The 16,661-nt window shown below is 37.9% G+C and overlaps 1 protein-coding gene and 1 long non-coding RNA gene across 2 annotated transcripts; one reads left to right on the top strand and one right to left on the bottom strand.

Annotated features, from left to right (window-relative positions):
* Positions 1-2,655: 2,655 nt before the first annotated feature.
* Positions 2,656-4,167, bottom strand: LOC110874197. The gene is made up of 3 exons (XR_002555728.2): positions 3,902-4,167; positions 3,243-3,324; positions 2,656-2,764 (listed from the first exon to the last, which is right to left on the bottom strand). It is a non-coding gene; the product is annotated as an uncharacterized LOC110874197 (long non-coding RNA).
* Positions 4,168-10,765: 6,598 nt separating this feature from the next.
* LOC110875455 lies at positions 10,766-11,419 on the top strand. The gene has a single exon (XM_022123652.2). The coding sequence runs from the start codon at positions 10,766-10,768 to the stop codon at positions 11,417-11,419; it is 654 nt and encodes a 217-aa protein (XP_021979344.2).
* The last annotated feature ends 5,242 nt before the right edge of the window (positions 11,420-16,661 follow it).

Genomic DNA, 16,661 nt, shown 5'->3' with positions numbered 1-16,661 from the left:
TTAGTGCTCCGTACACTCCGCAGCAGAATGGAGTTGCAGAACGCAAAAACCGGACGCTAATCGAGACAGCCAGAACGATGCTTGCAGATTCTAAATTACCAATAAATTTCTGGGCTGAAGCTGTTTCTGCTGCATGCTATACTCTCAACAGAGTTCTTACTGTAAAGAAGTTCAACAAGACGTGTTTTGAGCTACTCAATAAACGCAAGCCGAATTTGAAGTATCTAGAACCGTTTAGGTCACCCTGTACGGTGATAGAGCCTAAAGGAAAGTTTGGTCCGAAGAGCGTTGAAGGAATCTTTGTGGGTTATTCAAGTCCTTTGCGACGCGTTTTCATTCCAAGCGACAAGCAGATTATTGAGGCAGCAAATGTTGAATGTCAAGGTTACACTATGCCGCCACAGAATCCTGGTGATTCATGGCGTTATCATTATGACAAACTTTGGGATTCGTTTGACAAGAAAGAAGAATCAGAGGAAGAAGAAGATTTCTTTGATGAGCTGGATATTTTGCGAGAGTATGAGTCGCAGCTCAGGTTTCCAGCAGAGTATTCTAGAAGACCTCGGGAAACTTCAAATGACGATGAAGCAGGTCCTAGTAATGCTGGTGAACATGATGATGAAGTTGCTCCTGGTAATCAGTCGGAGGTGAATGATGATCAAGAAGTTGAAAATATGCTAGTTTTTGACCATGGTGATTCAGACCTTGAGGGGGAGCAGATCCAGTTATCAAGTCAAACAAACCAAGTTGGTGAACAAGATGCAGAGCAGAATGTTACTAATCTGGAGGGAAATGTAGAAGTTCCAAGCGAAGTGATGCCGCGAACTCTTTCTTATCATCCAGAGGAGTTAATAATAGGAGAATTGCAATCGGGCGTTCGCACGAGACGTCAAATTGACCAGGGCTTAACATGTTTTTATACTACAGTAGCACCTTTACAAACTGAATTTTCATTAAGTTGTTTTATCTCGCAGGTAGAACCAAGAACTTACAAAGAGGCGCTTATTGAAGACTCTTGGGTCATAGCGATGCAAGAAGAATTGAGTCAGTTTGAAAAGTTGGGGGTGTGGAAGTTGGTTGATTTGCCGGATGGTCAAAGGAAAATCAATACAAAATGGGTTTTCAAATGTAAGCGGGACGATAGAGGAGTGGTTGTAAGGAACAAAGCTCGACTCGTTGTTCAGGGCTTTAGTCAACAGGAGGGGATTGATTTTACCGAAGTCTATGCTCCTGTTGCACGACTAGAGGCTATCAGAATTTTCCTAGCATTTGCGTCTTGGAAGAATTTCAAAGTATTTCAGTTAGATGTTAAATCAGCGTTTCTTTATGGGAAGGTCAAAGAGGAGGTTTATGTTGGTCAGCCACCGGGCTTTACTGACCCAATCCACAAGAACAAAGTTTATTTGCTGGACAAAGCGTTGTATGGTCTACATCAGGCGCCGAGAGCCTGGTACGAGACTTTGTCTCAACACCTACTCGCTAACCAGTTCATACGTGGAAAAGTGGATGCCACTCTCTTCACTAAAGTCGTTGATGGTCATCTTCTGATAGTACAAATTTATGTGGACGATATAATTTTTGGGTCAACAAATGAGAAATTATGCAAAGATTTCGAACAGGTGATGAAGCAGAAATTCGAAATGTCATCAATGGGGGAGATGAAATTCTTTCTGGGATTACAAGTTGAACAACTTCCTGAGGGAATTTTCATTCATCAAACGAAGTACGTGCATGATATTCTGGAGAAATTTGGAATGTCAAGTTCTACTCCAGCTGCTACCCCACTTGCGACTAATCATGGGATTCACCCAGATCTCACCGGAGACGGGGTTGATGAGACACTTTATCGATCCATGATAGGTTCTTTGATGTACCTAACTGCTTCACGTCCTGACATCATGTACCCAACGTGCCTCGCAGCAAGATATCAATCTAACCCGAGAGCATCGCATATGATCATTGTCAAGAGGATTTTACGTTACTTGAAAGGTACACCCACATTGGGGTTGTGGTATCCTCGCAAAGGCGATTTTACACTCAAAGGGTATTCCGATTCAGATTTCGGATGCTGCAAAGTCAACGCGAAATCAACAACTGCAGGATGCCAGTTCTTTGGTTCCAGATTGGTTACCTGGCAGTGTAAGAAACAAACGTCTGTGGCGTTATCTACATGTGAAGCGGAGTATGTTTCTGCTAGCAGTTGCTGCTCTCAGATCCTGTGGATACAGCAACAGATGCACGACTATGGTTTGCAGTTTCTTAACACACCTCTGTTTGTTGATAATGAGGCCGCAATTAATATAACTAAAAATCCAGTACATCACACTAAAACTAAACATATTGAGATTCGTCATCACTTTATTCGCGATTGCTTCGAGAAAAAGTTGATACGAATTGAGAAAATCCACACTGACGAACAAAAAGCTGATTTACATACCAAAACTTTTGATAAAAATCGGTTTCTTTATTTGTTAAAACTCAATGGTATGAAATTGCTTTCGGTGTCGGATGGGGTTGTGAGTGTTGATGAGAGTACTGTTGCTGTCACACCCCAACCGATGGCGGAAACATCGGGATGAGACGTACAAACTGCTCAAAGACATCATAACACTAAATGTGACAATATAATTAAGTTTCATTTATTAAAATTGCAAAGTTTCATACGTTGTCATAGAAAAAGAAATAACAAACATCAAACATAGCTTATTTCAAAAGTGGGTTTCTAGGCCATCCTATTCATTTCTTCAAATCTTGATTCCTCATCCTGCAGTATGCATTTAAAATAAAGTCAACAAAACATGTTGGCGAGTATACAAGTTTGATAATAGTATAATATGTTTGAAATAGTTTAACATGCTCAAATCCACGTGACTACATGAGTTCATATTAACAGTTATACTCGTAACAATGAAATCTATGTGTTGAAACCAAAGTTTAACGCAATTAACATAGCCTAACCCTAAAAGGGTGGTAACATAGAATAAAAATCCTAACAATACCCATAATATTATGGGAGGGGCGTTTCTCAACCTACAGCGCTGCCATTGTTAGGGGAGGCTTGCAAAGTTAATGAACACACAGTCATAAATGTTTAACATTAGCATAACATGAATAACATGATTCAAATAGATTCACAAGAAATGTGGATAGATAGTGCAAAAATGTTAACGTAGTGTTTTTGATATAGGAAATGCATACTACACCCAAAAGTGTAAAATAGAAAATGGGTCATATATACTCACATTGATTGCGTTGCGTTTTCTTGTAAGTAACGTACGAGTGGAGATGGAGAAAATCCAAAGAGAACGAACAAAAGCGTTTATCCTAGATATGGAATACCACAAGAGAGGCGATCACTATAAGTTTAAATATATATCCTAATATTTATGATTTACAAATTAATAGTTTATATATTATATTTTATCTCGTTAACGAAATTTGTTGTTATAAAAAGTAGTATAATTGATAGTTCTTTTTATGTTATTAATTAGAGGTTTTGTTATAAAAGAAAAGAATTAGAAATAAATAAAAAGAAGAACTGTTATTATTGATATGTCAAGATTTTTATGAAAAGGAAAATGAGTTTAAAATAAAAACAACAAACTTCAGACAAAACAACCCGGACACGGACTCGAACCCGCGACCACTAGGCCACAGAACAGGGTCCCAACCACTGGACTATAAGTTCAGATTCGAAATAAATGGGTTTTTATTTTTGCAAACATTGTTTCTGTGTCATCTTCTTCATTAAAATACAACATATGAACATACAGTTTGCTTAAAACTCAAAGTTTCAATTTGATTTCTTTTGTGCACAGGTGACGACTATTAAGATAAAAAAAAATAATATATCACAATGAAAATAACGTGGAACAAATGATAAAAGAAAAGTATTATATACCGGAACACGCGTGGCGTGATCACCTTCGGCTTCGGGCTTCTCCGACGAAACTTCGAACTCCGGCGGCGTGTTTAATGGATCCCGGCAACGTGCGGATGTTTTGTAGTGGTGAAACGGAAAGGTGGGTGATGTGTGTCGTTCCGACGATGTTTCGTAACTCCGGCGGCGACTCGTAGCTTCGGCAAGTTGCAGGATTCTCCGGTGACTTGCGGGTTACTCCGGTGGGTCTCCGACAAGTGTGCAAGTTGTGCGAAGGTGTTGCGGGGTTGTGATAAGACTTCAGAGAAATAATTACTGAGTTATCCGTTCGTATGAGCTCTAATACTTATAATAATTGTACCAGCTTTAAATTCGTTTTCGGTTAGTTAAGCATATCAAGCGATCTAGATTAAATTCCTTCACTATTGTATATTTGTTTTATCCTTTCAAAAAAAAAATTGTATATTTGTTTTTATTGAATTTTCGAAATGATGGGTTTTGCCTTAACGTATTACTATTAAAATACTATTAATGACAATAAATATGCCTTTTCAATTGTCTAATTGAAGTCTTCGTTATTTACTTTGTCAAAATAAAATGACAGTCATTATTTCAAATTTTCTTACAAGTATCTATCTATATATATTTTATTATTTGTTTAACGTAGAAAGAAAAATGTAAACATGAGAAAGCATACATACGTACATGTACTCAAGTTAATAATATCAAGATTGTCACAACAATAAATCCACACTAACAATATTTTTATCTATAATTTATACGAAAGTAACGGATATACTTTATACATTGATTATTTTTAAACCGAAATTAATTATCTTAATTTGCGACAATAACATAAGTAATAAATAAATATAAAAATTCGCATTTTCATTTATTTTGGTTTGAATCGAATTTACAAAACGAATCCGGGTCGGGTTTCGGATATCCGATTTTGACAGATGTTACAGTTGCGGATGAAGATGAGAAACAATCTGCGACGGTTTGTCGGTTTTTTACGTGTTTTGGTATTTAGGGGGAGATAGATAGTTGTACATAGTTTATTTTGAGAAAAATACAAAAACAGTAAAAAATGCAAAAATCCAAAAACATGATAAAATTGAAAAAGAGCTTATGTATATAGGGAAAATGATAGTACATCAGTTAGACAATTACAGTATGCTAAAGATTTGGAAAGACAACATGAGTTAAACAGTCTTACTAACGATGTGTCGATAGGTTTTCGTACATTTAGTAGATTTATTCGGGATATAAACCTAAAATTTCAAACTTGTGAAATTCGTGGGGAACACTACTTGGATATATAGGTAACTCCTGAAATCTCGTTTGAAAGGTCTCGTATTCTGATATACTAGGTGGTTATACTCTATGATGTCTGGGGTATTATTCCGGGACTTCTGCTGAACGGTAGTTCTGACCTAGTCCTTGGCTAATACTTTATCCAAAATGCTTGAAATATAGCATGAAGCCCTCAGCTGATTAGACAATAAAATTGATAATCAGTTGTTGTAGCTGAAAAGATCCTCTAAGTCGAAGCTGATATCTCTCTGCTGAAGGGAAGTTCTGACCTGAGATCCCTCAGTTCTCGCATTTAACCCCTAATTTATGTACAGACATCATTGTAGTATTCTTGCGTGTAAGACTGAATATTGGGATTCTGGATACGGGAGTATGTTCAAGAGGTGGGACACATGAATTGATCTAAGTTCTTAAAATACTTAAACAGTATCCTGAATAGATTGAAGTTTGTGTGAGAATTTAAGATGGATCAGTATATCGACAATCGAGGTGAATTGTTTAAGTCTGAATATGTAATATAGCTTAACGGTACGTGTAATCTGTCTGAAAAGCTGATATGATTCCCTGACACGCTCACCAAAAATAAAACTTGTAAATAGTTTATTTTCTGCAATTTAAGTTTTCTGTTATTTCATTTCTTAGTTTAGATCTTTTTAAAATCCAAAAAGATTTTATTTCTGCTTTATTTTAGACAAAACAGAGTAGAAAGTTGATTGTCGGATTCTAGAAAGATGAAGCAGATACAGGAGATTCTGAGCTGAAGAATGAGGAGAGCTTACATTGATGGAAGTTTGATTGTTTTCAAAGTCACAAACAAGTTCATTAAGTTGATACTTGTTATTTTCAGAAAGAAAATTAGTAAATTGTTTTACTAAATCAGTGTGATTCGTCAAACAGATCAACCAGGGTCATTAAATTGAATTTGGTAGATTAATCAAGTATTCAGGGTCATTCACTTAAACTTGAAAACTTGAGTGGAGTTCTAAAACTGATTGAATTAGTGTTTATTGTTAGAAAGGATTAGATTGTAATGATTATTGGTTGAGAAACAGGTTTGGACATTATTTCCCAACGGAGGCAAATTGTCAAAGCTTGAACCAGATATCTCAAGATTCCAGCATACTGAGAGGGGGAGTCTGTGAAAGGGGGAGTCTGGATCAACAGCTATTGGGAAGATAGAAGTTAGAGACAGGTGTTAATACTGAAACCTGTGAAGAATGCTTGTGAAGATAGACAGAGTTGATGAAAAGACTAAGACTGAAGACTACGGATCTGAAGATGATAAAGACTACGTCAACATCCAAGGGGGAGTCTGTTGATGCACGGAATGTCTGTTGACTGCGTCTACAAAAAGTCTGAAGTCAAGATTGGTCAACAGGGGGTCAAAGTGTAAATATTGTATAAAATAGAGTTAGGGTCGCTTATGTGTCATCGTATTGATTTGGACCGCTCATGTGTCTTAGTTCTGAACCGCTTATATGTCATTATTCTGGATCGCTTTTGTGTCAAGTGTTCTGGACCGCTCATTTGGCATGTCTTATGAGCGGACCAGAAATTCTATAAATAGGCTGAGCGGTTCATTAGTGAAAAAGGTGTGTATGTGTGTGCTTGGGAGCCGAAACTCTGTCAAAATTTCATCAGAAAGCAATAAAAAGATAGGAATTGAAAGGATATGCTGTTTTAACTTCATATATGTTGATTCCGCCTTCATACATGAAGATGAGCTACTCTGACTGACTTTTAGGGTCAAAGAACGGTCCAACAATTCGTCCACCAATCTATTGTGTCACACCCCCAAAATACCACATGCGGTAACCCCCGCTAGGTGTGTGACGTACCAGGATCTAGCCACCAATCACATTGAACTAACCATAATATGTTTAACTAAATTCCATTCATTAAATAAAACGTTCTTAGAATATAATCCAAGTTAAATAGTGACAGCGGAAGCAAATAATAATTCATTGTTTAAATGTTTCAAAACCCAATGTATATGAATTCAGTAAACAAGACACGCGTAACCAAGCACTGCGACCAATGACCATTCCAGCCATCCATATAGCAAGTTCCCATCCAAAGTACCTAACGACCTGCGAGCATGCAACAAGTGTATCAGACAACGCTGGTGAGTTCATATTTTTACGAAAACATTGGTTACCGAGTGTTTAGTTTAATCCATTGAATTTAATGTTGATAATACCCCGAATACAAGATGGCTCCTGATTTACTTTGCCCTTTCTCCAATGCTCCTATTAAAGCATTGGTCATGACTAGGTCATTAGTTCACACCCGTCCTCTCAGGTACGGGGTGAGGGTGCCAAACCTAAGTAGCGCTACCAACTAATACCTTGTTACCTCTCAGGTAACCAAACAACACGGATGGACTTTAATGGTGATAGGATGAGTATATTATCCAACATTCCAGATTTACCCAAAAGACATATTCCTCGCAGGAATACCCATGATTTACCCAAAGCCAATCCCTCTCAGGGATACCCAAAGACTGTCCCAACCACCGGGACGCATGCTCAAGAGGAATGAACTCACCTTGGTTTGCTCGGTATGTTAAATTACCCGTCCAGTTGGTCAACCCCAAACCCTATCGTGGTTACCAATCATCATTAGTTACGAACTCAAACTAGTCACGTACATGCACATAATAAATCACGTTTTCATATACAATTTGCATCTAGCACAGGATCACCAATTATCATATATCCAACACCCTGTCCTATACATGCCCACATCCCATGCACAACATGTAATAGCACACAACAGTTACAATCATGTAATAGGATACAACACTTACAACATGAAATAGCATATAATAGTTAGCTGGGCTTTCTACCAAAGCCCAACAGTCTTCCCCTCGGTGAATAGCCCTTCCGACGAAAGTCCTCCACTGACGAAAGTCCCCTCTTTCGTCGGCATCCCCAATGGCGAAACTCCCAACTTTCGTCAACACCCTAGTTGACAAAACATCTAACTTTTGTCGGGGTCCATTATGACAAAACACTAGCACAGTTTCGTGGCCACAGAATCATCAGTTATAGCATGATTACAGGATCAAATGACAGTTTCATTACCAAGTTCACATCAATCTTAATCATTGACAATTTCATAACAATCTTAATCATTGTCTATCATCACAATCAATAAACCTAAATATTAACGCTGATAACAATGATATACATCAATATAGATCCACACATGATAACATGCGTTGATTAAGGCCGATTACCTATTCGGAATCACCAGTTTCCATCATGAATCCCTAAGTCATCATGAGTATGTTCAGTCACGATTTCAATATAATCAATAACATTCTTATGTCAATCAGATTATCATTACCAAGTTAAACACAATCATCTACAGACCCTAATCACACAGAAACATAACAAAGCAACCTTAGAATTATAACACACCATTAGTGAAAGGACACTAACCGATGATACGAACAGGATTAATTCCGATAGGGATGAAGGCCTCAAGACTCACGAATGTCATCGCACAACAAGGAGAGGAAGAAAGATTTTTTAGGGTTTCTAGTTACGTCTTACAGTTGTGAGGGTTTTATAAATATCATCAGTTGGGCCACGAAATATATTGGGCCGAGGCCCGCTATGACGAAAGACCAGTCTCGACGAAAGATCCAACTTTCGTCGAGGTCACATATGGCGAAACTCCTAACTTTCGTCAAGATGTACTTGTGACAAAGAAACTTGTTTAACACAATACTTTAATAACCAAACATACTCATTCATAAAAGCAACCCAACACTACACATAAACATTTAATAACCAATCATAAAACATTAGTCATTCAAGCAAACTACGCATAACACCACGTGCATCGAATTGTAAAGACAGGTTTGTGAAGTCATCGAGTGCATGGGAAAGACCTTGAAATCTCGGATTGTCACAGATTGTTCTCGATTTAAGACACTGGTGGCATTGCAGGTTTAGAGATGATCGGGACATTCACTATTGATGAATGTGACCTCGATATCGTCAAACCATTGGAGCATTTTGGTAGCTCCATCATCATGGCCCTGAAAGATGCGGGGCTACACGCGATGAATTGCTTATAGTTAAAGGCAGTTTTGGGAGGATCGACCTTGCAGTCGACCAAGACGTTAGGGCTTGAGCTAGCTTGGATCTTGCTAACGATGTTCGGTATGACTTGGGCCATTTGATTGGCCATAAACGCCAACATCTTCTTGTTGGAGCTTTGCTTATGTTTAAAGGTTTCTTTGTTCATAATGGAATTTAAAGGTTTCTTTGTTGATAATGGAATTTAGTGGAGGGTTCAAATGAGAAGAATTTTTTTGTAAGAAGAAAAAACAAGAAGTTTCAAGCAATAAGAATGCTTCATTTTACTTTATTTAATATATGTATTTAAATTTAATATAAGGGTATATTGAAAAACTTACATAAATCATTAATTTATATTCTTACCATTTAATAACTAACTAAATTAAATTTGTAACTCCTTTTCAAAATATATATTTTTTCCAAATTAAAAAAAACAATTTAATTTAAAGTATAGAATAAAGTACTAGTTGTGTAGGATAAATTATGAAGTGTGTAGGATATATTTCGAGGTGGACATTACTCATCTATTCTATGCGGATGGCAAACTTATCATAGGTGAGTGGTCGAAGGATAACATTCGTAGTATTGCAAGGATTCTTCGCATTTTTTATATCTACTCGGGGCTTCGTATTAATCTTCATAAGTCGAATATTTATGGGATCGGCACGGAGGAACCCGAAGTGGATGACATGATGGGATTTCTTGGTTGTGTGCATGGAGATTTTCCGTTTAAATATCTTGGTATCCAAGTTGGTGCTAAGATGTCCCGTATTCGGAGTTGGGACCCGGTCTTGGAGGTCATTCGTAACCGGCTTGTCATTTGGAAAGCTAAGTCGCTTTCGATAGGGGGCCGTCTCACCCTCATTAAATCGGTGTTAGAAAGTCTTCCGGTTTATTATCTCTCGCTATACAAAGCTCCAAAGGCTGTGCTCGAGTCTATTGAGTCTATTATGCGTCGCTTTTTGTGGGCGGGGTCTAGCGAGGAGAAGAAGATTCCATGGGTTGCATGGGATATTGTCACTTTGCCTAAAAAGAAAGGAGGTTTAGGGGTTGTTAAACTTCAAGATGTCAACACCGCACTTTTATTAAAGTGGACATAGAGATTCAAAAGAGAAGGTAATTGTTTGTGGAAGAATATTATCATGGGTTGTCATGGTGCAAGTAGACCGTGGGCTCTTCTCCCTGTAGCGCATCATATTCTGGGTGCTGGAAGAATATTGTGAAAGTGGGAGAGCTGAAACTGTCAAACGGGTCGGTGCTCAACTCCTTCTTTAGTGGTAAACTCGGGGACGGTAAGACTTTAGCGTTTTGGGGTGATGCTTGGTTAAGTGATGAACCACTTAGACTCGTCTACCCAAACCTGTTCAGGATTGAAAAAAATAAATGGGTTAAAGTGTCGGAGCGAATCAAGATGGTTAATAATATCAAAACTTTACAGTGGGAATGGAACTCGAACCCCAGCTCCGAAGCCGAAATGACTGAGCTATTTCAGCTTCTTAATGATATTCATGACATCGATTGGAAGGGAGGTCCAGATAATTGGATTTGGAAGCCTGATGGGGACGGCGTTTTCAGCGTGAAATCGGCCAAAAGCCTGCTGCTTAGTTCATACGATGCTGTACAGATTCCGAAGTTTAATTGGAAGGTGTGGGTACCGATCAAATGCAGGATCATGGTTTGGCGAGCTGCTCTCAACCGACTCCCAACTAACACTGATCTCATAAAACGGGGTGTTAATCTTCTTTATTCAGGCTGCACTTTCTGCCAGGTTGGTACCGAAACAGCTTGTCATCTTTTCACAGGTTGTTCGTATTCGAATGAAGTGTGGAATAGGATTGAAGTATGGTGTCGATTAGCCCCTAATATTCTGTTTGATGTTTCGGATGTTTTACAAATGCCGGAGAACCAGTCGCTGAATAAGAAGGCTAGAGGTATCTTAAGAGGTATTATTTACACGACCTTGTGGGCTATTTGGATCGAGCGTAACAATCGTATTTTTAATAGCAAGTATCGGAAGCCGATCGAGATTGTGGAGACCATTAAATATACGACTTTCCTCTGGGTTTGTAATAGGTCTAGATGGAAAGATATAGAATGGTCTAGTTGGTATTTGTACCCCTTGGATTGATGTATCTTTTTTTGTGGCTCGTTGGTCCTTGTTTTGAGGACTCATCGGGCGTCTTGTTAATGAAATTTTCCTTTCAAAAAAAATATGTAGGATAATTAATTATTAGTTGACTAATTAATTAAAGAGAGAAAAATTAATGATATAAGTTATAAATGAAATAATATTTACTAATATGTCCTTTCTTCTTTTTCTTCTCACATTAAATTTCTTCTTAAATGAACCTTCCCCATAGAATTTAAAGGTTATATATTTCTACTTTAATCTTTAAAATTGATAAGATGAAATAAAAATAAAATGAATTTGTTGGATTTTTGTAATTCATTATGACGAAATTCTATTTAAATTAATATTCTTGATCACTAAATATTAACATAGGTAAAAACTATACTTTATGAAATTTTAGGTTATTATATAGAAAACTAGGTTAGACCCCCGTGTATTACACGGGTTGAATAAATGTATTTTTATATACCAAATAATAAAAAATATATCTTTAAAAATCTCGTTTATTACACGGGTTGTATAAATGCAATTTTATATATCAAATAATAAAACAATATATATTTAAAAATCTCGTTTATTACATTGGTTGAATAAATGTAATTTTATATATTAAATAATAAAAAAGTTATATCTTTAAGAACCCCATGTATTACATTTTGTAAAAATTAGTAATCTTGTCAAATATAAATTTAAATATAAGAACTTTAATACAAAATGTAATAGATGTGTTGAAATATTAAATAAGATTTCAATATTATTTTAGGGTTAGGATAATAATTTTTATTAAATGAATTTGTTGAAAATTCTCCGGTCATTCCATTCCGGCACCATAAGCTTCGATCACAATTCACTTTATCACACTTGCAATGGTCATCACTCACTCTTTTTCTTAAATCTTTTTAATTAAACAAATAAGATGTAAAATCAAAACAAATAAAATCAACCTTTATAAAATGCATTAATTTAAAAAAAAAAAATACAACCAGCAAGAAAAAGTAAAATAAATACTTGCAGTGGTCATCATTCACCATTCAAATTAAGTTTCAATATCTCTCACAATCTTTAAAAATAATTCTTTCGACATACGAAACCGTGTTCTAAACGTATCGACATTGTACTTTGACTTTCAACAAATTAATCATCCATTATAACTTCAATAGCCCATTCTTAATTGCAGCACACAATTTTTTTTCTTTCACCGCCCCGTATCTTCAAGCTCCGCAAGCTCAGATATCTTTTCAAAAAATTCCAAAACACAACCCGGAGGTTCCGACGAACTAGACGAGTTGGGCGGAAATGTACTCGAGTGCTCTATATCCCCCATAGGTATTTTTCTAAAATTATAACATATAGAAGGGTATAGATTTTTGAGAGGTGAATGGAGTGTATAAAATGGTGTAAAAGTTGGGTGTATTTATAGTTAAAAGAGTAAACTGCCATTTTGGTCCCTGTAGTTTGGTCAATTTGCCACTTTAGTCCAAAACTCAAACTTTTTGCATCTGGGTCCCTGTGGTTTTAGTTTTATTGCCATTTTGGTCCAAAAATGAAATCAGGTCATATTTGTCTTATAAAATCCTGTTATTTTGTCATTTTCTGCAGGGGCAATGTCACACCCCCAAAAATCCACATGCGGAGTACCACTGCTTGGAGGCGTGACTGACCAGGATCTTAGCCACCAATCACATTGAACTCATGAGTGTATTTAAATAAAACTTTCATTTATTAACAATAGTGTTACACCGTTACAATAGTTCACATTTTACAGCGGAAGCATATTTAACTCGTTAAGTGTTTATAAACCAAATGTATAAGCTCTTAGTCTTGTGTTGCGTTTCCATGTAGCTCGACCCATGACCACTCCAGCTTCTCAGACAACAAGTTCCATTGATATGCACCTAAAGGCCTGCAAGGCATGTAACAACGAGTCAACAACAAAGTTGAGCGAGTTCACAGTTGAGTGTTCGTTTTAAGTTGCTTACGAAAACATAGTTTGTCTTTAGTTGGCTTACTTGCCGTGGGGTTTACCCCATAGTTGAAAATATGATTAACCAGTTTACCCTATTTCCCAAACATATCCATAGATGGTGGGGGCTTCCCATGTGAGTTACCAGTTTACCCTGTTTCCAAACATTTTTACGATATTTAGTGGGGGCTTCCCATGTGCGTTACCAGACCATACCATATCGACTACTAACGAAACATAAGTTGTGCCCTACATCAGTGTCTATCATCACTGACAGTTTTCCATAGTCCATTAGTAAATGCCCGTTCAAACGACATGGTGTGAGGTTTGTTAAACCTAATAGCGCTATTAACTAATGACCCGCTCGCCATCAGCCTCGGCGATTAAGTCGATATAAAGAGGAGGGACTTCATGATAGAGTTTTGTCTAGTAAGTTTAAGGTTGTTGTCCTACCCAAGGAGGACGAACGTACGTAGTTCTACCCAAGGAGAATACGCAGGAGTTATAGTGGCATCCTACCCAAGGAGGATGGCCGTACATATCCTACCCAAGGAGGATATGTAGATTCCGTTTAGTTTATTAACCCATTCCCAACCCTTTGGTATCCCATGCCTTGTAGAAAGTGTGAACTCACCTCGGTTTGCTTGGTTGATTAATTACTTGATTCCAATTAGTCAGTCAAAGCCTATGGTGTGTACGTATTCACAATCAGTTTACATTCACATAGTCCACGTATAAGTCATGATCATAAACTGTGGTTCAAGTAACAAGCACCACGTAACATTAACAGCTATTCATGTTCAGTCCATTCATTACATTGGTCACATACATTCACAGTGTGTATCATAGAAAGAACATGGTTAAACAGGTAACAGTCACTTTATCTTGTAAGGCACAATAATAGATGATTTACTGTACATGCTAAACTCATCAGATTTCCTGTTCTTGATTAATGACATTCAATATTTACAACACATGAAATCAGTGAAAACCTAATCTACTGTTCATGCAAAACCATGTGACGAAAATGGGTGATCGATGAAACCCCATTATGACGAAACACTTAGTGTTTCGTCGTGTTGTCATGTGACAAAACCTTATGTGTTTCGTCGAGTTAGCATGTGACGAAACTACCTAGTTTCGTCGGCTCCTCTGATTCGTCGTCATTATCAGATAATCAAACATTCACAGAAACCCTAATCACGATTCCAGCGGTTTATTATCAATCATTAATCCTAGCCATGAATTATATGATGCCAAATCATTGACAGGTTCACTGTATCACTTATTTGTCTAATCATTCAAGATATGCAACATCAAACAGAAACATGAGCAGTAGACATAAGCGAGATCAACCACAACATCAGATTAAATTCAATAGATCAACATCAGGCATCAACCCTAACTACTATCAATTTTATCATTCGTTCATCACATACTGGATTATTAGATTCATCATTCACAATCTCCTATATCATCATGAAATCCTAGCTAGAAGCCATTGGGCAGTAACAAGATAAAGTATTCTATACACTAACCGGTTACGAGATGAATTAGCAAGGATCCGAGAGAGGTGATGGTGCCGTCGCACAGAGGGAGAATTCTAGGGTTTCTAATCGGCCATTTATGTGACGAACATAACAGTTCCATGTAACATATACTCACTTAAGTGTACTGGGCCCTTAATGGGCTTTGACGAATTCCTGGGCCGGCGAAACGCTGTGTTTCGTCGAGATGAAGACGGTGAAACACTCCCTGTTTCGTCGAAGTGGTTTATGGCGAAACTGTAATTGTTTCGTTGGGTTGTTTCGTCAGGTAAAGCTCTGAATCTCAAACGGTTTTCAAGTTCATGTAACCAAACACTTTGATCACATTAAATAGGTAACATATCAAATAAACATCTCAACATATAATCCAACGTGTACAATTACAAGGCAAACAAGTTGTGTAAGTAAATAACTGAACCATTATCGTGCAATTAACGTGAAGGTGGAATCTTGGAAACTCGAGTTGTCACATTATCCCCAACTTGAAAGAAATTTCGTCCCGAAATTTAGCATGCGGTTACTAAGGAAGCTAGTTAAGTTGCGTGGTTTACTGGTTTTCCTGGGGTGTCACATCATCCCCCCGTTGGTTTGGAATTTCGTCTCGAAATTCCGCAGTAACTTCAACCTCAGTAGTGGTTTCAGTGTTCTCGAACAATGGGAATATGTGACCTTCATTTTGTTTCCTCGTTCCCAGGTAACCTCTGGGTCATGACGGGAGTTCCAACGAACTCGAACAAGAGGTATTCTGATGTGCTTGAGGACCTTAACGTCTCGGTCCGTGATTTCAACCGGTTCCTTGACGAATCGCAACTGATCGTCGATAGTGAGCTCCTTCAGAGGAACTACGAGGGTCTCATCTGACAGACACTTCTTCAGGTTTGACACGTGGAAAACGTTGTGAACTCCACTGAGTTCTGTGGGTAGGTTTAGTTTGTAGGCCACCTTGCCTATTTTCTCAATGATTACGAAAGGTTTAACATATCGCGGTTTGAGTTTCATCTCGCATACCAAATCGAAGTACACCTTCCTAAGGTGGGACTTTAGATAGTACTCGATCCCTAACTTGGAACTCGAGGGGTTTCATGCGTTTAACAGCGTAGCTTTTCTGACGGTCACGAGCTGCCGCCATTTGTTGTCGTATCTGAGCAATTATTTCCGTTGCATATACTACAAGTTCTGGACCCGTGATCTGACTATCACCCACCTCTGCCTAACAAAGAGGTGATCGGCATTTACGCCCATACAATGCCTCAAATGGAGCGGCTTGAATGCTGGTGTGGTAACTGTTGTTATTCGAAAGCTCCACTAAAGGGAGGTATCTTCTCTGACCGTTTCCAAGGTCGATTTCACGTGTTTGAAGCATGTCTTCAAGAGTTTGGATGGTGCGTTCAGTCTGTCCATCCGTCCGTGGATGATATCCTGTGCTCATGGCTAAACGTGTGCCAAAGGATTTGTGTACCGCTTGCCACAAATCAGATGCAAGTCGTGGGTTGCGATTAGAGGTAATGAAGGTTGGCAGCCCGTGCCTAGCAACCGCTTCCTTCAGGTAGATGACTGCAAGTGTAGAGAACTTATCCGTTTCTTTGATGGTTAGAAAGTGTGCTGGTTGCGCAAGACAATCAATGAGTATCCCGGTGATGTTGTTTCCGTTTCGAGTTATAAGTAGACTATCGACCAAATCCATGGCAGTCTGTTTTTATTTCCATGTGAGTGTTGCTGGTTGCTGACG

The sequence above is a fragment of the Helianthus annuus genome, chromosome 9, assembly GCF_002127325.2.
Source record: "Helianthus annuus cultivar XRQ/B chromosome 9, HanXRQr2.0-SUNRISE, whole genome shotgun sequence".
Lineage (NCBI taxonomy): Eukaryota > Viridiplantae > Streptophyta > Magnoliopsida > Asterales > Asteraceae > Helianthus > Helianthus annuus.
Note: the sequence above shows the minus strand (reverse complement) of the source record. Positions and strands in the feature narration are given on the sequence as shown.